This window comes from Nymphalis io, chromosome 28 (assembly GCF_905147045.1).
Source record: "Nymphalis io chromosome 28, ilAglIoxx1.1, whole genome shotgun sequence".
Classification (NCBI taxonomy): domain Eukaryota; kingdom Metazoa; phylum Arthropoda; class Insecta; order Lepidoptera; family Nymphalidae; genus Nymphalis; species Nymphalis io.
Window position 1 is genome coordinate 4915687 of NC_065915.1, and position 21733 is coordinate 4937419.

General features: G+C 36.9%; 1 protein-coding gene and 1 long non-coding RNA gene across 2 annotated transcripts in view; one reads left to right on the plus strand and one right to left on the minus strand.

Annotated features, from left to right (window-relative positions):
• Window positions 1-740: 740 nt before the first annotated feature.
• Window positions 741-1830, plus strand: LOC126779163 (uncharacterized). The gene is made up of 2 exons (XR_007670274.1): window positions 741-1610; window positions 1645-1830. It is a non-coding gene; the product is annotated as an uncharacterized LOC126779163 (long non-coding RNA).
• A 5334-nt stretch (window positions 1831-7164) lies between these two features.
• Window positions 7165-21733, minus strand: part of LOC126779024 (uncharacterized) — a 38545-nt gene continuing 23976 nt past the window's right edge. Inside the window, exons 5-20 of the mRNA XM_050502773.1 lie at window positions 20543-20889; window positions 19554-19922; window positions 18230-18368; window positions 16664-16815; window positions 16188-16326; window positions 15895-16070; window positions 15381-15516; window positions 14865-15029; window positions 14298-14383; window positions 12865-13368; window positions 11790-11906; window positions 10618-10684; window positions 10255-10355; window positions 9601-9798; window positions 8998-9133; window positions 7165-8230 (exon numbers count right to left, since the gene is read on the minus strand). Of these exons, the coding sequence (XP_050358730.1) occupies window positions 7165-8230; window positions 8998-9133; window positions 9601-9798; window positions 10255-10355; window positions 10618-10684; window positions 11790-11906; window positions 12865-13368; window positions 14298-14383; window positions 14865-15029; window positions 15381-15516; window positions 15895-16070; window positions 16188-16326; window positions 16664-16815; window positions 18230-18368; window positions 19554-19922; window positions 20543-20889 (3898 nt within the window). The remainder of the gene's footprint in view (window positions 8231-8997; window positions 9134-9600; window positions 9799-10254; window positions 10356-10617; window positions 10685-11789; window positions 11907-12864; window positions 13369-14297; window positions 14384-14864; window positions 15030-15380; window positions 15517-15894; window positions 16071-16187; window positions 16327-16663; window positions 16816-18229; window positions 18369-19553; window positions 19923-20542; window positions 20890-21733) is intronic.

A 21733-nucleotide genomic window follows, 5' to 3' on the forward strand; every position in this document is an offset into this window, starting at 1 on the left:
TTCTATGACGCTTGTAACATTTTGCATTATTTCGGAGATTGAAGTCGATGATTATATTTCCAGCCTGTAGGGCTGGAAATATAATTTCAAGGAAATATAATTTCAAGGAACAAACTTAAAACTAGCCGTAGAAAACAGTCGTGAATTGTCAGAAAGTGATTTGCGACATTGACCATAATGATTATAACATTTCAAGAATACACGCATCAAAATAATGTATCACTATAAGTTGTCAACATTTCAAGGCACGAACTGCTGGGACGCTTTTCTAAAACTAAGATCTAAAACACTTGCAAGCTGTTTCATTTTACGTAATCGATCGTTCTAGAAAATTCTAAAATAGTTCATTTTTTTTTTTTTTTTTTTTTTTTTTTTCAGCCTTTTGCCGTCCACTGCTGGACGAAAGCCTCCCCCATAGAACGCCAACCATCCCGATCTTGGGCAGTCCGCATCCATCCCGAACCTGCCACCTTTTTTAAATCGTCGGCCCATCTTGTCACAGGGCGCCCTACACTACGTTTGCCTAAGCGTGGTCTCCACTCCAACACGTGTCGGCTCCATCGGCCATCAATGCGCCTGGAGACATGACCAGCCCACTTCCACTTCAGCGAGCTAATTCTAAGCGCGATGTCGGTGACTTTAGTTCTCTGGCGAATGTCCTCAATTCGGATTCTATCTGCCAGAGAAACCCCAAGCATCGCGCGTTCCATTGCTCGCTGAGCGACCCTAAATTGGTGGACCAGTCCTACGGTAAGTGTCCACGTTTCGGCACCGTAAGTCATTACAGGTAGGACGCACTGATTGAAGACCCTGGTCTTAAGCGACTGTGGGATCGACGATTCAAAAATATGACGTAACCTCCCGAATGCCGCCCAGCCCAAACGTATTCTTCTTTTAGCCTCCTTCTCAAAGTTGTGCCGGCCAAGTTGTATAGTTTGGCCCAGGTAGATATATTCCTGCACAACTTCAAGTGGAGAGCCATTTACGACCACTGGTCTCGGGGATACATGACGGTTTGCCATAATTTTGGTCTTTTCAATGTTCATCCCGAGACCTACTTGTCTTGAAGAATCGCTCAGGCTGTTTAGCATCTCTTCCAAATCCTGCAGAGTCTCCGCCATGATGACAATGTCGTCGGCAAATCGCAGATGTGTAATGTGTTGGCCATTTATATTAATGCCGCGTCCGTTCCAATCGAGCGTCTTGAAGACGTCCTCCAATGCATTGGTAAAGAGTTTCGGTGATATTACATCTCCCTGTCTTACCCCGCGATGCAATTGGATTGGTCTTGTGCTCTGATCTTGTACTTGGACGGTCATGGTTGCGGCTTCGTACAAACACTTTACCACCTGGACATACCGACAGTCAATTAGGCATCTCTGCATGGATTCCAGAACAGCCCAGGTCTCGATGGTATCGAAGGCTTTTTCGTAGTCCACAAACGCTAGGCATAGAGGCTGATTATATTCCTCGGTCTTCTGTATTATTTGCCTTAGTGTGTGTATGTGGTCTACGGTACTGAAGCCTTTTCGAAACCCAGCCTGCTCCACGGGTTGGAAGTCATCGAATTTTCGGGCAAGACGATTCGTGATTACCCTCGAAAACAATTTGTAAACATGGCTTAAAAGTGAAATGGGGCGGTAGTTTTTCAGAAGAGCTTTATCACCCTTCTTGAAAAACAGCACCACCACACTTCTGCTCCATGTCTTCGGTGTTATACCATTGTGGAGGACGGAATTAAAGATGTTAGCCAGCTCTCTCAGAACTGGTGTGCCTCCTGCTTTGAGAAGCTCTGAGGTAATTCCGTCATCTCCTGGAGCCTTTTTGTTTCCAAGTTGCCCGAGAGCAATCCTAATCTCGCCCAAATCGATGTCGGGAAGATCGTCTGATAGATGGCGCGTTAGTCTGGCTCGTGGGTCATCCGCACTGTGGGACTCAGGTGGAGGTACTCGTGATGAGTATAAATCGCCATAGTACTTTTCGACTTCAGCTAGAATCTCTGGTTTTGAGGTGACGGTTGTGCCTTGTATGGTTCTGAGTTTTGTCAGGTGACAACAGGAGGTATGTGACTTTGCAAAAACCTTTGAGCCCCTATTGAGTGCTATAGCATCTTCAATATTCCGGGTATTCGCTCGTCTTGTGTCACGCCTTATTAGTTTTTTAACCTTCCTGTTAAGTGCCTGACACTCAGATGGCGTCATGTTCTGCTGTTCTCGTCTCCTCGTCATCTCGTTCAGAGTTTCGCCTGAGAGCTTCGACTTACGTCCATTGCTCTTTTGTCGAAAGTAATTCTGGCCTACCTCGCGGATGACACGCACCAGACCATTGGTGGCGTCGTCAATGCCCTGCCTGGTTTCCAACATGGCAAATCGGTTCTGTAGTTCCAGCTGGAAGCTTTCGCAACCAGCTTCGACCTGAGGCAGAGTTGGTCTAAGAGTCGACTTCATTAACCGCGATCGTTCTATTTTAGTGTTAATATTCAGGGTGCCTCTTACCAGGCGGTGATCACTTCCAGTGTTTACCCTGTTGATCACGGAGACATCCCTAAATATTTGGCGCTTATTGGATAAAATGAAGTCGATCTCATTCATCGCTATGTTATCGGGGCTTCGCCAGGTCTACTTCCTTTGGGGCTTTTTCTGGAAAAATGAATTCATCAGAAATAATCGCTGAGCCTCGAGGAAGTTTACCAGCATTTGTCCCCGATGATTTCTGCACCCATAGCCGAATTTTCCTACCCTCGATTCACCATCTTCTTGTACTCCCACTTTGGCATTGAAGTCACCCATAACAATTGTGTAGAAGGTATTGGTACGAGACATAGCTTTCACTATGTCTTCGTACATGGCTTCGACCTCTTCGTCAGTGTATGTAGACGTTGGGTCATACACTTGTATAACCTTCAAGGCATACCTCTCGGTTATCTTTAAGACAAGGTATGCCACCCTCGCCGACACACTGCCAACCTCCACGACATTGCATCTGAGTGACTTGTGGATCAAAAAGCCGACGCCACCTTGGGATGGTTGGTGTCCTTCTCGGAAGTAGAGTAAGTGACCGGCATCTAGTGTCATCGTGTCCTCGCCCTGTCTTCGGACTTCTGATAGACCTACTATATCCCAGTTAATACGACTTAACTCTACTTCCAATTCTGTCAGATGTTCGTCCAGCCGCAGAGAGCGTCCATTATACGTGGCCAGAAACAGTCGCCGTTTGTGGTACCCTGCCGTAGCCCGGGGATTCTTAGCACCCCCCATCGCACCGTTACCATGGCCGGTACCGTGGCCAGGAATAGTGTGATTACCGGGAATTGGGGGCCGTGAATTTTTGTCGTCGCTCATAGGGGGGTTTTTGCCTTAGTCACCACGCTTGGCAGGCGGGTTGGTGACCGCAGTGGCTGGACATCTTTCACTAATAGCGCTGCTGCCCGCTATCAGGATTTGCATTTTCGGATTCCAGCATTTGTGTGGTTATAAATAGTTCATATATTTTCTATATTATATTGTGTGCCTTTTAAGAGTATCATATGTCCTTTACATATAATCGATTGTCATTTATTTTAATAATAAAATGAAATATAGTAATACAATATAACATTCTGAAATAAAGATGAGAGAATCGTGATTTTTATTTTGCTTATGAAATGACGTGCCGGTTGGCGTGGTTGGTGGATATTTTTCTTTCATGCCGAAGGTTGTGGGTTCTATTCCCACCCAGGACAGACATTTGTGTGTGTAACATGTATGTTTGTCCTGTTGATATATATATATATATATATATATATAATTCTAGAATATATTCTATATATTCTATATATATAATTCTGAGCGCTTTCTATCGAATGTATCACGACGAGTGCTCTGAGGACTTATTCTCTCTAATTCCTGCTTCCCCCTTCCTTCTTAAGTCCACGCGAGCTGGTTCTCGATGTCACCGCCTTACTGTGACATCAATTTCATCGCGCACAAATAAATTTGGCAACCTCTTTCTTTGTCGCACTACAAAAAATGGAATTCCTTACCAGCTCACGTGTTCCCCTCCTCTTAGAACCCGGGTTCCTTCAAACGAGGCGTGAAGAGGCATCTTGCGGGCCGGCAAGGCGGGGACGGCTAGTACAGAACATTCTTCCCGACTGTACTGGCCGTCGTCGCGTTTGGACTCTACTACCACTTACCATCAGATGGAGTAGAGACATTTGCCATCCCGGCGCATATAAAAAAAAAGTAATTATCTGTGTGGGTATGTATTTGCAAGGGAAGGGTAATTTATGTAGTATACCAGTTGTCTGGTTTTCATAGTACAAGCTCTGCTTAATTTGGGATCAGATGGCCTTGTATGAATGATGCCCCAGGATATTATTTATAATATATTTTTTTTTTTTTAAATAAATATATTATAAATAATATATATATAACATTTATATTGAAAATAATACGAAATAAACGTACATTAATGTAGGTTCCGTTTTCATATCCCTTAAGGTTACTTCGATGAGTTACCAAACATGTATCAACAAGTGTCACTTCCTCTACATACAAGGAATTATAGTTAAAATACTTGTATTTGATTCTGTGAATGTCACTTTCTCAGGTGAAATGCGATGTTTGCAGCACATAATAGATATGGCAATGCAAATATCTCGGAAGTCGTGAACTCATGAGTTGATACAGGGCTGCTACTTCTGCGCTTAATTTCAAATTAAAATATATTTAATTCAAATTATTATACAGGTGATTTTAAATATAAAGCTACCAGCTATGGATACTAGTGAGAAGAACTGGCAAGAAATACAAAAAAAAAACACGGTTTTTGGTGACGCATTAGCGATGTAAGGAATGGTTAATATTTCTTACAATTGGGTGGTGGTGACCACTTAACATCAGGTAGTGCATTTATCCGTCTGCATGCCTATACTATGAAAAAAAATTCCATACTTTTTTTTATAGGTACAAGGACAAAACATATAGCAACTTTGTTCCCAAGGTGGCGCATTGGCGATGTAAGCGATGGTTAACATTTCTTTCAATTCCCATGTCTATGGGCATTCGTGATTACCAAAAGATGGCTTATTTGCTCGTCCGCCTGCCTATTCTATAAAAACATATTTTCTTGTCCCTTTGCCATGTATACAAAAAAAAAAAAATAGTATTGACAACCTTAAATTCTTTAGTTGAGTCATCCAACGTTTACTTTCCTCGTTAGCATGCACAGTAACTTTTAGTATAAGTTAACAGTATTGCACCAGCTCGACGATCACGACATCGTATATAATACCTTTAATTGAAGTTGCTATGTGTTTTTAATTAACAATTGACAATATCATTATTTATTGATAAATTTAGGCTGTATATACCTTACATTCGTTTTAAAAAAATATTGCAACAATTATTATTATATATCTGTATATATTGTAAAAAAAGCCGAGTGTAAAAAAAGCCGATGGCCCAGTGGTAAGAACGCGTGAATCTTAACCGATGATAGTGGGTTCAAACCCGGGCAAGCACCACTGAATTATCATGTGCTTAATTTGTGATTATAATTCATCTCGTGCTTTACGGTGAAGGAAAACATCAACGTGAGGAAACCTGCATGTGTCTGATTTCACTGAAATCTGCCACATGTGTATTCCACCAACCCGCATTGGAGCAGCGTGGTGGAATAAGCTCCAGTACCTTCTCCTCGAAAAGAGGAGAGGAGGCCTTTAGCCCAGCAGTGGGACATTCACAGGCTGTTACGGTACGGGGTATATATTTGTTTTTCTTTTTATATTTTTTCATGTATGTTTTATTATTTTAATTGCTTTAAAGAAATAAGATATTATAAAAAATGTATAAGATATTTGAATAGTTGCTTTCATAATTGCTTAAAAAAATTAAGAAACATTAATTTTCGTTCAAAGCTTCATTTGTCCGTGGAGGACCTTAGGTGTCATGCCGTTTTTGTACCCCTGATAACACGAAATTTCATGATGATCAATTTAATAGTTACGACGTGAAAGCATAACATACAAATAAACAAACTCACTTTTATAATATTAGTTATGAAATAATGCTATTTATTAGCAAAATTCATTTGAATTATGATTTTATTCATAAAAATAATATTCGTTTTAAAATTGAATTAACGATATTTTTTTTTCCAAAACGGAGGATTTTTTTTTTACGCTGGAAAAACGCATTAGGCGTTTCCCCCACGGGAACAGTGGCGTGGTATGTGGGGCTCGCCGATGTCCAAGGCGCTGGGTGCGCCCCGAACATCGGAATACTCACTAAAAAACCAGCGGTACCCTTTCCGTCATAACGAGGAGCGCCACGGGATCGCTTGTACATGCTACCGCGACGCTCTGAAAAACGGAGGATATAAAAAAAGGGATTAGTAAAATGAAAGTCACTTCATGTTATAAAATTATCGATTTATTTTAAAACTTATTATAAAATATTTGCTGTAAATCTGGTAACTATTATTATCACAATATAAAATAAAAAAAACCTTATTTATTTACCCACTTTTATATTAAGACCATTATATAAATTATCATTATAAAATATACGAGTAAAATAGTATTATTTTTTTTAATTTATTTCTAAAGGCTAAAATTTTGGATGAATCTCTTTCATACTAGGTTGAATTCTTTTATTCTAGGATTATATCCTATTATTTTATTATTAATTTACTTAACTGGTTACTTGGTATATTATTGCTATTGGCATTTGTATATATTCCATATTTCCATATAATATTATCTTAAATAATAAAAATACATCGTCATTTCAACCCAAAGTTTTAATTTGTGGTCAAACTGACAATCCTTTTAAGCCTAACTTAACTTTTATTTAATGATATACTTTAATATTCTAAAATAATAATAATATTCGTGGCAGTTTATCAAAAATGCGTAATGTATTCTTACCTTAAAAAACCATTTATAAACGATATATACTTATAAACGTTGTTTAGTGAGTTTAGTTAAACACTGACTTCTCTTTCTTTCATCATTGATTTGACATTTGAAAGAAGAAGACACAGCAGTATTTAACTAACCACCTAAAAACATTTACAGGTAAAGCCGCAGAATAAAAATATTAAAAAAATATATTTTACATTCCGAATTTCGCATCACATAGAAATGCGAATTTTTGTCATGATTAGCTTTATAAGAGTGCATTAACTTTTAATATTATCTGTGACATTTTTATTTCTCTCTCTTTCCAATAGTCGCTTTCTCACTTCTTCTGGATTGTATTTCTTCCGGTACACCCTTCGGACACGTCTAATCGGATTAGTGTTACGTGTCCTCACGTTCTTCTTCTTATTATTACCATTCGGTATCACCGGTGCTTTATTTTCTTCTAAGCGTAGATTCTTTCCGCGTCGTGTTGTGTTTGAATATAATTCCCTTTGGTCTCTAACCGTTGCATCATAAAATACCTTTCCATTAACGACAGTTTTTCTAACACTCTCTGTAGTGCTCAGAATTCTGGGTGGTCTGACGAACGTTGTTTCGCTGACTTCTAGACTTTTATCGTTTAAAAATTTATCTTTTTCTATATCGTCCTTTGTAACTTTCCTAACGACGCCTCGTCTCTCTGAAGTCGGGAATCGATTACCAAAATCGAAATCAACGAAGTCTTTGTCCAATGCTATGCTTTTCGATTCAAGATCTTTTTGCGACCTTTTTTCTATTATAAGCTTTCCGCCACGCCTAGAAGCGATAATCCTTCCAATCGCTTCGATTTGTTTCTCTTCCGCTTCTAAAGTCTTAACATCAGATATTTTATCACCTTTGACGTCATCAATATCAAACACTTCTATTGAATGAGTGAAATCATGTAGCTTTCCATCAATACCTTTAATATAGTCATCTTCCTCTATATTAGCACTTTCAGGCTTATTGTATAGTTCAGTTTTATTGATTTTTTCTTCTACTTCCGTCACAGTTTCAGGTGTTGTCTCATTGACTTCCGGTTTTATAGTTGTAGTTTTATCTATTCTCAGTTCGAATATGTCGTCATCGTCATCTGTTATGTTTATGCGTTTTTCTGATCTAGGACTACTGTCTATGCTTCTACTTTCCAAGTCATTGCTAATCGGTCTATCTAGATTGACGCGCTTGAAATCGGATTGATTACGAGATGGCGGTGCATTGTGTCGTCCGGGAGCTGTTTCGTTGTATCTAAAGTATGTCATGTTGGGTGGAGGATCTTTGTGTAAGTAGGCTACAGGCCAGTATCTATGATAAGGGAAAACCAATAATTATAAATAAAGAAATTAATTTTTGGTGATAATCGATTACGGATATTTTAAAAATCCAAATGATATATACATATATTTAATATTAAAATTTATATTTACATTATAATACAATATAAATAGAATGAGACAACCAAAATAATTTATCAGGTGACAAAAGTATTATTTGACATACATTTAAGAATTATACCTAAAAATGCTTATATAAAAATGTTAATGTGTTAATTAACTAATTAATGCTATAGTTGACCCAATGAAACTTGTGAAACTGTGGAGTTAAGAGTCTTAATAGGCGAAGATTTCTTAATTTTCGACTGTCGGTTGTTATAACAAAACAATGCACTCACTTTCACTAATTATAAATATATATCTATATGTCTATAATTTGATTTTTTGTACTATAATTTCATTTATATATGTGTTAATGTAATATGAGAAACTATGATTGATTTAGTTTTATTAAAGATTCTTATTTTATTTATTATAACTGGTATAAACCGGTTTATTCCAAAAGAAATAAACAAATCACTATTTAAGCTAATGTAAATTAAATTACTTAACTTATTATGTTATAGAGGCATTTATTTAGTTGGTTAATATAAGTTAAAAACTTTGTTCAGCGGGTGTTAAAGATTGATTTATCTCGTTCTTTCACCATGATTTGACATACAAAAGAAGAAGACAGCATTATTTAAATGATCAACGCTCTTAACATTTACAGGTATGTCATATATTAAATGATCTTACCTCGGTACTCCGAGTCCTGCAGCGTTTGGTTCATCATCAGGAGAATTAACGGGTACCCAGTAACCTGAACCGGGACGAGGTGGATTGCGTTGGTACTTAATGTGTGGTCTGTCTTCTGTTGGTACGCGGGTGTAGCCTGCAGATGAAAATGCTTAATTGATTTTTATATTCAAACGTTGAAAATTAAAAAAAAAATAAACGCCTTTTAATTCCGCTTTAGATGAGGAGTTATCAATTAAAAATGATATAAAATTGAAATTTTTTTGCAGATATTTTAAAGTAAAAACAACTTTTTAACTTTTTTTATTACTTCTTTTTTGAACTGTAAGCAGATAATAAAATTCAAGTGTCTGTTTGTGATATAAAAATAACTTTTTCAATTAATATCACTATTTGCGATTTATCAAAATCAAAACCAATCACTTTTCTATTTTCGTCTTTATGTCTGTCTGTTTGTTCGGTAATTTTCAATTCTGCTAGAAATTGGAAAACTGGTATAATATAATTAAGTAGTTTTTTATATGAATATTGCCATTTATTAAAATAGCATCAAATTATCCATCTTAATCAACAAATTACCACTATAATATATATAATAAATACCTGGTAACGGATTTCCGTATTTATCATAATACGCTTGCGGTCCATCCCTATATAGATCGTCCCAGTATCTTCTATCTGCTTCTGGCAGGTACGTGCCATGATGTCTGTCTCTGTCTAGTGCATTGTGATTTGGCTTAGGAGAAATTCTATCTCTGTCTGCTTGCTGAGTTGGTCTGTCTGGACGGGGACGAACTGCTTCTATAAGGTATGGGATATATTGGATTCGTATACGAGTTAACTGTATTACAATTGTATTGAGAAGATATCAAGACTTTTTTACCGATGCCAATTAAAAAAAAAAGTAACGTAATAGACGATAATATCCCATTACTGGGTTAAAGCACTTTTGTCGTCGTAAATTTTGAAGAGAAGATTTAGAGCTTGTTCCAGCGCGTTTTTCCAATACGGTTGGATACGAAAGAGGAATTAGATAAAGATTTTGAAAAAAAATATTGTAACAGCCAATAAATACCCTACTGCTATACAAAGACCTTTACATTCCACATATGCAGGTTTCCTAACGATATTTTCCTTCACAACTGAGCACGAGATGAATTCAATAATATTTGGCTAAACTAAATTTGAACTCTTCAATCTTTGATTACTTAATCTTACCATATGACTAATATATATTTCAATATTCGTGAAACATACCTCTTTGTCCCAGTGAGGGATGCGGTCCCTTATGCTGGTGGTAAGGATAGTACTTCTCACTACATGGTCGCCATTGATCATGGGTTGGACCTACATAGCACCTGGAACAGTCAACTGCTGTGATGTATTTGAACATGTTTTGTGTCTGATGATATATTATTCTAAATAACATAAATATTTTAATGTTAATTTGAAGACATCGTTAAAAAGAAAAGGTTATATCATAAATTCTTATATATGTTTCAAATTTTAATTACTTTATGCGATGGAGAAGCTTTATAACTTATTGATTATCAAACTATCATGGTTCAGAAAAAAATACCCTGACCTGACGAGATCCGGAAGAATTTTGGACATACTTACCATGGCTTACGAAATCCTTCACTGTACCCACATCTATGTGTCGGAGCACAGCAGTAATCCCATGAACCTGTCATAATTAACAGCAATTCTGTGTAAATATATAACGTATCTTATATTTATATATATGAATGTTTGAAGGGTGAGTGAGCCAGTAACTATAGGCACAAGGGACATAACATCTTAGTTCCCAAGGTTGGTGGAGCATTGGCAATGTAAGGAATCGTTAATATTCCTTACAACACCAATGTCTATGGGTAGTGGTAGCCACTTAACATCAGGTGGCCCATTTGTCTGTCTACCTATAAAAATGAAGTATTAACTAAATTAAAAATTGAGTTATATATATGTCAAAAGTATGCCAATAAACGTAACCATTATAATGGTAATGTCTCGATAAAACTCTAAATTTTTGAAAAATAATTTGAGTGAGCCAACGGAATTACAGGCACAAGGGACATAACATCTTAGTTTCCAAGGTTGGTGGCGCATTGGCGATGTAAGCGATGGTTTGATGGATGATTAACAATGCCAATGTCTATGGGCGTTGGTGACCACTTACCATCAGGTGGCCCATATGCTCCTCCGCCTTCCTATTCTATAAAAAAAACCTTACATATTAAATACGTGCACTTAAAAGTTCTGCTATACAAAGAGTTCATAGTTAATATGACTTCCACTTAACTACTTTATATCTACATTAATTTTACTTACAAAGCTCTGATAAAAACATACGCCAATGGGAAACAATACGCCAATGGAAACTCGACCAATGACGTCATGTTAATTTTTTTTTTTTTATAGAATAGGAAGGCGGACGAGCAATTCGAGGTCATAGTTTTTTATTTATATTCCCTTTGGATTACTGGTGGTAGGGCTTTGTGTAAGTTCGTCTGGGTAGGTACCACCCACTCATCAGATATTCTACCGCAAAACAGCAATACTTGATATTGTTGTGTTTTGGTTTGAAGGGTGAGTGAGCCAGTGTAATTACAGGCACAAGGGACATAAAATCTTAGTCCCCAAGGTTGGTGGCGCATCGGCTATAAGCGATGGTTGACATTTCTTACAATGCCAATGTCTAAGGGCATTTGGTGTCCACTTAACATCAGGTGGCCCATATGCTCGTCCACCTTCCTATTCTATAAAAAAAAAAAGATTAATTTAGGACTTACCAATTTCTCCAGCTTCAGGCTCACAAGCCCAGTGGCCCGCGATGAGGTTTTGTTCACACATAGTTCCCTTTCTACAGGGGAACCCAGATACGGTATAGTGACGCCATGATAGTGATACTGATAACAAAAATATTTTTTATAACATATTGTGTTGGTATAATCATTATGACGTACTTTGTCGTATCTGCCTGCCAGAGTTCAGTAGGAAATTATGTAAGAACAAACTCGAAACTCACCGCAGGATACGCTCGTGAAATGTCAGTGATATGCGACATTGGCCATAATCATCATATAATTTCAACAATACATGCATTTACAACATACATTTACAACAATACACGCATCAAAATAGCATATGGTGATGTGCTATGGTGATGTACGATATATGGTAATATATCGGTTGTCAACTTTTCATGGGTGAGTAATGGGTGAGTAAGTATTTACGAATAGCCTTACAGGTAGAGGACCAATGTCTTAAAGTGCATTCCGAGGTACGGGATTGTAAAATGTCTTCCAGAATTACGAAGTACGTACGTAAGTTACTGAGAATTTTCTAAAAGAAGATTCCAAAAACATTTAGAATCTAGGACCTCATTTCTTAAGATCTATACATGAAAAGTGTATTCGTAAATAAAATAACATTAATTCAATATTATCTGATGTTTCCTCAAATGACAATATATCGTTAATAAATATATATTTCCATAGAAGAAACATCGCCTTATCTTTTTCGATGTATTATAATACTTTGGACACATAGCTGGTGGTGGTGTGTTTTATATATTTTTAATTCATGAGCGGCCGAGCTTTCCTCGGATCTTGAATTTAATTATAATATATTTTGGATTTTTCGGAAAATATACCTTTATGTATGATTTTTAACAGCTAATTTAAAAAAAAAATTTGAGCCAAATCGTTAGACCTGTTTCTGAGATAGAAAAATAAATATATGTATACAAGATTTGGTCATTTAGTATTATATGCTTTTATATGTTATATGGTGTTTGTTATGGTGAAGAAAATAACTCCAAAAAAGTTAAATTTGAAATTGTATTCGAATGCTGACAATACTTACAGGATTCATCAACTTGATCATTAGGCCTTGAAGGTCTTCCTGGTCTATACCTAAAGTCTTGACCTGATGCATCTCCTGTTGCGCCATATGAAGGCTTATAGCCTGGCCCACTCGGATCAGGCAGATAACCTGGCTTACGGTCAGGAAAATCTGGCTTATAAGGTTTATATTTGTCTGGTTTGTATGGTCTTAAGTAATTTGGATTTACGCCAGGTTCGATGAAGTCGTAATGAGGTTTATGTCCACTAGGCCCACTTGGTCCAATTGGTAAGCTAGGCCCACTATGTATACTTGGTCCACTTGGTCCACTTGGTCCACTTGGACCAGATACGTCTGGCCCACTTTCGGGTATGTAGCTCGGTTTGTATGTATCATGTAGATATGGTTTAATAGGTCCAGTTGTTTCGTAAACTGGCTTATAATCTGGGCCAGATTCTGGTACATACGGTTTTGGTGGTTCAGCAAAACCAGGTCCACTTGGACCCGAACTTGAAATATAGCTTTCTGAAAATAAAAGTTAAATTATTTTTTGATAAAGTTATGTTCTCCTGACCGTTATTGGCCACAGCGGCTGATATGAAGAGATATGGGACATATTATAGTTCACAAGTGTGTTCACAAGTGTGCATAAGTCGAGATGGCCTAGTATAAGTCGAGATGGCCTAGTGGTTAGAACGCGTGAATCTTAACCGATGATCGTGGGTTCAAACCCGGGCAAGCACCACTGAATTTTCATGTGCTTAATTTGTGGTTATAATTCATCTCGTGCTTGACGGTGAAGGAAAACATCGTGAGGAAACCTGCATGTGTCGGATTTCATTGAAATAATGCCACATGTGTATTCTACCAATCCGCATTGGAGCAGCGTGGTGGAATAAGCTCCAAACCTTCTCCTCTAAAGGGGAGAGGAGGCCTTAGCCCAGCAGTGGGACATTAACAAGCTGTTACTGTACTGTGTGCACAAATTTGGACTAGATATAAGGCCGCAGACCCGGAGGTTCTGTGTTCAAACCCCAGGTTGGGCCAAAAAAAAGTTATTGGGTTTTTCTGTTGAAAATTCTTAAAAGTAGCTCGTCCCATCGGATTATGAGAGTTAGGGCATAGAGAGGGCAACTGTGTTTGCGCACACACGTGTGCACTATAATATCTCCTGCGCAGTTGGCTAATCTCTCTTGAGATTGGCCGCCGTGGCTGAAATCGTTCTGGAGGACTACTACTATACTAATATTATAAATGCAAAATAATTCTATTTTTCAGTCTATCTGTTATGCTTTAATGGCTAAACCACTAAACTGATATAAAAAAAAATGTTACGAAGTAACCGAACCCAAAGGAAGTATATAGGCTACTTTTTATACCCAATATTTATATAATTATTATAAGTATTTGATTTGTTTTTTTTTTTGGAAAATATAAAACGTTATGTTAAATACCTGGTGGAGCTGGTAGGTCTGATCCAGACGCTGTTCCTGGGTAAGAAGATTCATCAATCGGGTGAGGTAGTTCTAATGTCGGTACGCTGTATGGAAAAAAAATTAAATCAACAACCAAAATAGTCAAAATTTTCAAAAAAGTGTTTTATAATATTATTATTAATTATAATATAGTTTTATATTTATTTTAACCAAGAGCCCTTACATAGAAAATAAGCAGTACTTGGTATTGTTGTGTTCTGGTTTGAAGAGTGAATGAGCCAGTGTAATTACAGGCACAAGGGACATAACATCTTAGTTCCCAAGGTTGGTGGCGCATTGGCTATGTAAGCAATGCTTAACATTTCTTTCAATGCCAATTGGTGACGGGTATTGGTGACCACTTACCATCAGTTTGTTGCGGAACACAACAATACCAAATACTGCTGTTTTGCGGTAGAATATCTGATGATTGGGTGGTACCTACCCAGACGAGCTTGCACAAAGCTCTACCACCAGTAAGTGATTACATGAGCTCACTTGCTTACACGTAATGCGTGTGTGAGTACTACAAAGTTAAATACTCACTCATATTCCTCCTTCCCGTGCACTTTCCTCCAGCACTGACCGTTGAATAGATCGAAAGCGAATAGCAGGTCGTTAGGGGAATGTTTATAGTCGACTCCTCTTTGCAGGTCAAACATACGAATCTCAGACAGCAAGCAATTGTTAGCATCTTGTAGCGCGTTGTTACTAAAATGTTTGAATATATTTAAAGTATTTTTGTTGTTACAAAGAAAAGCTCATCTCTATATGACAGATCTTCCAGAACTAGCTTTTTATATTTGTAATTTTAATCATTTTGAATATTACCACAGAACAAAAAGATATACAAAAAAACCTGTTTTGTTTTGAGAGAGTTTTGGTGGTGTTTTTACCACCTATCCACTCGGTCATGATTCATTCAGTCTTAATGTAAATAATGCTTAAGTAAATAAATAGATTATAGGCCTACTTGAAATTTGCTTTTGACTTGCTATTTTTAATAGTTACATATATATGCCCAATTTGCAGGTCATCCAGATGTTATAAAAGTAGCTTTACCTGTATGAGAAGCTAAGGCACCTAAATGGAGCGTCAGTACAGGCTTTCCCGCAAGCGCGTTCGTCTTCAGCGTGAGCTGTTCCTCGTATAGCACTCGTTGATAGCTTTGCTGAGCTATCATATTGTAGGTAACATTCTAGAAGAAAATATTTATATACAGCATGAAGATGATGAAGACAATGATGATGTTGATGATGGTGTCAAGTGTGTGCGGAAACACAGGTTCCCTCACTCTCATAGTCCGATTAGGCGATAATATGACACGACTTGAAAGAGTTCAGGCGCAGACCAACAGCTTTGCGTAGTTTCCATAGCACGGGAGTGTACTCACTTCCAGCTTCCAGACATAAAAAACCTAATAACTCTTTACTGACCTACTAGGGTTTGAACGCTGGATCTCGTGATCTGAGGTTATATCTCGCCAACAAGGCTGTTAACCGCATGAAGACGCTTATAGTAATATAAAGTTTGAAGAGAATAATATTATTAAATAATTTTATTTTCTGAAACTTACGCGGTTCCCGTTTTACGTCATCATAAAGTGCGGGTTCACATCCTCGTCCGTAATTTCCTCTGGCGTATAGCTCATGTTTACTGGGTCTCAAGCCGCGACCTAAATCTAGGGATGTAGGGGGAGAGGATGTTAGGAGGCAATTTTCAAGGTCATCCCCTATTGTCGGTGTGTCGAATCTGAAATAAATATAAAATGTTATGAAAGAAAATAAATTTGATTAATTATTATTGGAAACTGACTGTATTGATTGTGTACACACATTGTCTTGAATAAATATTAAAAATAAAAATCACCTGAAACTAAATCCTCTGCAGAAGAAGCTATGAGCTCGGATACACTCAGCCTCACAAGCACCGAGGCCAGTAACAGTAAGAGCAGCTCTTACCGCTTTACCAGTTATGGCAGACCCTGATCTTACGTGCCAGAAACATTCTGAAGAAAATACCAATAAAAACTAAAGTCAAAGAGAATTATGTAACTAATTATATATATATTTTTAATTTTCATTTTAGTGCTCATTTCTTTTTTTTAATATTTTTTTTTTGTATTCAATAGCTAGTATTTTTTTAGTGTAATCTCATTTTACATTACATACATGCTGAGTCTTTAAATAAGTGTGGCGTACAATAGGTTATTATCTTTTCTTTTAATATATAAAGTTATCTATAGGAATTTGTTAATATTGTATGCAGCGTTGGCTTTATTTTATATTATTGGCTATTAAAACAAATAAATATAGAAGAAAGAAATGTTAAATGTCACGTCATACCGCTTTCAACCCAAGGCTTCGTACTGATAGTCAAGCAGTCCTGGTGTAAAGGCATAGCGTAAACATCAGAGTCGCTGTCTGCTGACATCTCCAAGCCTCGGTAGGGACGCTCGCTAAGGAAGCAATTGTCAGATCCTGGAGAACTGGAATATCTGAAGAGAAAGCAGAAGATTATCATAAATAGAATTTAGTTAGAAGAATATAACAAGAGTAATAAGAAAATGTGAATTTTGAACGAAGATTATGGATCCAAATGAAACCGTAAATAGTGCGCTATTGGGATGAAATTCTGCCACATATGTATTCATTAACCGGCAGAGTTGTGAATTATACACCAAACCACGGTAATGCTATATATACAGTATTTTATCTTCACACAAACGGTCGGAACTTCGGTCATAACGTACCTCGATTTCGCTATACACTCGTTTTTTTTATTGAATAGGTAGGCGGACGAGCATATGGGCCACCTGATGGTAAGTGGTCACCAACACCCATAGACATTAGCATTGTAAGAAATGTTAACCATCGCTTACATCGTCATTTCGCCATCAACTATGATGGGAACTATGATGTTATGTCTCTTGTGAATGTAATTACAGTGGCTCACTCACCCATCAAACCGGAACACAACAATACCAAATACTGCTGTTTTGCGGTAGAATATCTGATGAGAGGGTGGTACCTACCCAGACGAGCATGCACAAAGCCGTAGCCGTAGCAGTAACGAACGAACGGTGTGATAATTTTATAAGCAGTAAGCGTGTGATTTGTGAATATTTGATTAAAATTTTGTATTCATATTGTTGGTTTTTTTACTAAATCTACTAATCAATAATACTAAATATATTTTTTATTAAACACTTTCTATTTCATTCACAACGAATTTAATTTTTTTAAACTAAAATTATCATATTTACAATCGCAAAACTAGAAAGAAACTCAAATAGGTAGATAATATTAAAATACTGTAGGCGGACTCAAATAGGTACTTATTACAAGGGCAGAGCCGAGTCATACTGTCTATATAACATTACCGTGCATACCGTGCGTACATAAGCCCAGCAGTAGTATATTTACATTTTACGATGTTTAATTGGTATCCAAACACAGTGGTGAACCCAGAACTCGTGAATCTTAACCGATGATCGTGGATTCAAACCCGGGCAAGCACCATTGAATTTTCATGTGCTTAATTTGTGATTATAATTCATCTCATGATTTACGGTGGTGAGGAAACCTGCATGTGTCTAATTTCATTGAAATTCTACACCATATGTATTCCACCAAACTGCATTGGAGCAGCGTGGAGGAATAAGCTCCAAACCATCTCCTCAAAAAGGGAGAGGAGGCGTTAGCCCAGCAGTGGGACATTCACAGGCTGTTACTTTATCCAAAAACAAGTAGAAATTATAATTACATTATAATTATTATAAAACATTGATGTTCCAAATAAGTCAGGCATATAAGTAAAATTTACTTATCAGTAAATATTTTAAAATTGAAATAAAAGGTTTCCAAATTCAAATATAAATTGGTTCTATTGTTCCACTTAAATACACTTACTTGTAGCTGTAAGAGACACATTTGAATTCTCTCTCATTGAAGCATGCCGCTTCACACTCCACCACCGTATGGGCAAGAAGCGATCGTCTGATAGCACCAGATCCTAGAGACATACCTGGACGACGACGGGACGAACAATCTAGAAGAATTCATAACAATATAATAATAATAATGTCCTCCAGACCGATTTCGGCCACGGCGGCTAATCTTAAGAAAGATTAGCCAACTACTCAGGAGTTATTACAGTGCACAAGTGTGTGCGCAAACACAGGTGCACTCTCTATTCCCTAACTCTCGTAATACGATGGGACGGCAATCCGACACGACCGGAAAGAGTTCAGGCGCAGGACCAATGGCTTTACGTGCTTTCCGAGGCACGGGAGTGAATATTGAGAATTTTCTGACAGAAAAATCCAATAACTTTTTATTGGCCTGACCTGGGAATCGAACCCAGGACCTCCGAGTCTGCGGCCTTACATCAAGCCACTAGACCAACGAGGCAGTCATAACAATATATAAAAGATTTAAAAACATTTTTACGACCTCAACTTAACAACTAACAACAAAGGGAGTTAACATGAAATAAATCTTTAGTACATAAATGGAATGTAATGAAAACATATTAAAAAAATATATAAATTATTTATATTATTCCAATTATTATGTACTACTGTATGTATATATCGGCTTATTGAATACAGTATGTATTAAATAAGCCGAGATGGCCTAGTGGTTAGAACGCGTGAAACTTAACCGACGATCGTGGGTTCAAACCCGGGCAAGCACCACTGAATTTTCATGTGCTTAATTTGTGATTATAATTCATCTCGTGCTTGACGGTGAAAGAAACCATCGTGAGGAAACCTGCATGTGTCTAATTTCATTGAAATTATGCCACATGTGTATTCTACCAACCCGCATTGGAGCAGCGTGGTGGAATAAGCTCCAAACTTTCTCCTCAAAAGGGAGAGGAGGCCTTAGCAGTGGGACATTAACAGGCTGTTACTGTATTCAAAGCTATTTCATTTGTATATTATTCATTCGTCAAAACACGAGCACCTTACGGTGCTGAATCTTTAAATGTTATAATAATTATAGGCGCATATCACGTTCTAAAATTTGACAATAATATTCCGTGCCTAGTGAAAGTCTTTTTAACTTGTTCGATAGCTTTAACGTAAACTAAAATTTGTACGGAATAAAAACAGTGCTATATATTGACAGTAATCGTAAAGCCATTCAAACATCAACGCTGAAATGAGTTTCGTATTTGTTCTTACAGAAAAAAAAAGTTTGAATTCAGAATATTTTAATTTTAATTTACCTTTACTTGATTCATCGCTTCTAGATTCCGGTTCAAAATAAGTTTGCTTACTATGGTAGTGATTTGAATGATCATCGAAATCTTTCCAGAAACTTCCAGAATTATTCCACTTTCCTCTCTTCCAAGACCCATATCCATAGCCGTAGTCTTCCCACCCACTTTTTTTCCTGAGACTGTAGTAATCGAAGTCCTTTTCTTGATTATAATGTCGAACGCCTTGGTATTGTTTGTGTTTGTTCTCATCGGACAGTCTCCAATGATTTATTGATTCACGGTAATCGTTTCTATCTTTATAATAGCTGTCATAGCCTCCGTAATAACCGCCGTACTGACCGAAATTCTCTTGATCATCATTAGTTCTACTTATACCTGGAAATAGAATGTATACTATAAATAGATATACGGCTCAATCTCAAATTGAATTGAAGTTTGTTATTTATCAAATGGTTAGGTTCACTAATATACGTTAAAACGCAGCATACGTATTATTATAGCTGAAGTGCAATTAAAAAAAAACCGCCCATTATATTTATGTTTCTAAGCAGTCTTCTGTATAACATAAATAATTCATAATATATTTAAACGTATATGAATAATATATTATATTCATATAAATATTTACTTTAAGATATTTGTAATTACTAAATTAAAACATCATGAAAAAATGAAAAGCAAATTCATTCGAACTAAATATTGCTATATTTTTCTGAAAGGCGCAATATAGTCAGTATAATAATTTATTTCTTTTAACTTGTGTATTTATAGAGTTAAAGCGTATTGGTATTTACTACTGCTTTTTATTTTATCTTTATTCGTTATTTAAGGAGTATGCAAAGAAAACAACGTTTGAAGCTTAAATGTAATTTATTGAAAAATAATTTTAATAGTTCTAGCTTGGTTTCTTAAGTCTATGACTTTATAAATGGAAAAATGCTGCCAGAATATTAAATAATATAAAAAATAACTAAATCATCACACACACAACTTACCAATCTGGTAGGGAACATAAAACTGATCTTCGTAACGTCTATTATAGCTTTGGACTCTTTTCTCGTCATAGAACCTATTATAACTCTTGTACCCTTCGGCCCAATCCATTCTATCTCTCCACTGGTTCTGTTGCCCTGGTACTTTTGCCGGCTTCGAGGAGAGATAGCCAGAATGTAGAAGGCTAGGTCCTCTTAGAGTTTCAGGACAATATGGTTCTAGGCTATTTCGATCTAGTTCGTAGAAGTCATAGTCTTTGTCTTCTACGAAATCTTGACGGATATCGAACGCTTCTATCGGTTTCGTCATCAGCTCGCATAACCCTCTGCCACGGAAACTGGGATCCAATCTTGATAAAAAAAGAGAAAAACAATTAAAATATGTAATTTCGCCAGAAAATATATAAGAAACTATGTATTTCTTTACCAGAAATGTATGATGGCCAAACAGCTTATATACCAATAAAATGCTATGTAAAGGTTAATCATCGCAACACATTTTATTTACTTTTTACATATTATTTTTATTGATAATGACTCCTGACCGATGTTGGCAACGGGTATTCTCAATGGAGACTCGCCAATCACGCTGGACATATTAAAGAGCCAGATTGAGTCTGTAAGTGGACTCTCTATTACCTCAAACACAAATTCCGATGAGACTTAGTTTAAGCACAGGTCTAACTAACAAGCTTTACATGGTTTTCGAGGCATGGGTAAGTATATATATGTCGTCACCCAGACTCCGGGATGGTACTGAGAATATTTTTATAGAAAACCCAACTCGGAGCTTTAATCCTTTAAATCTGAGGCCAACCAATAGAATAACGAGGCGACGAGGCAGTTTATCGTTGTATTGTTTTACATCAAGTTTTTCCGCAGAGAGAAAATAATGCGATGCGAATTTACGTACACAAATTATATTAATTTATAATATTAAGGCCAGGGTTCGAATTCTACTAATTTACAAGGATTCCGATACGTTCCCGATTCGACTCCAATCCAACTTTGACTACTCTATATTTATGGTTAGTATGTTTAAGGTCGCCAAAGTTATATGCTACTCGTAATTAGGTTGTTTTTTTTTTTTTTATAGAATAGGAAGGCGGACGAGCATATGGGCCACCTGATGGTAAGTGGTCACCAACGCTCTTAGACATTGGCATTGTAAGAAATGTCAACCATCGCTTACAT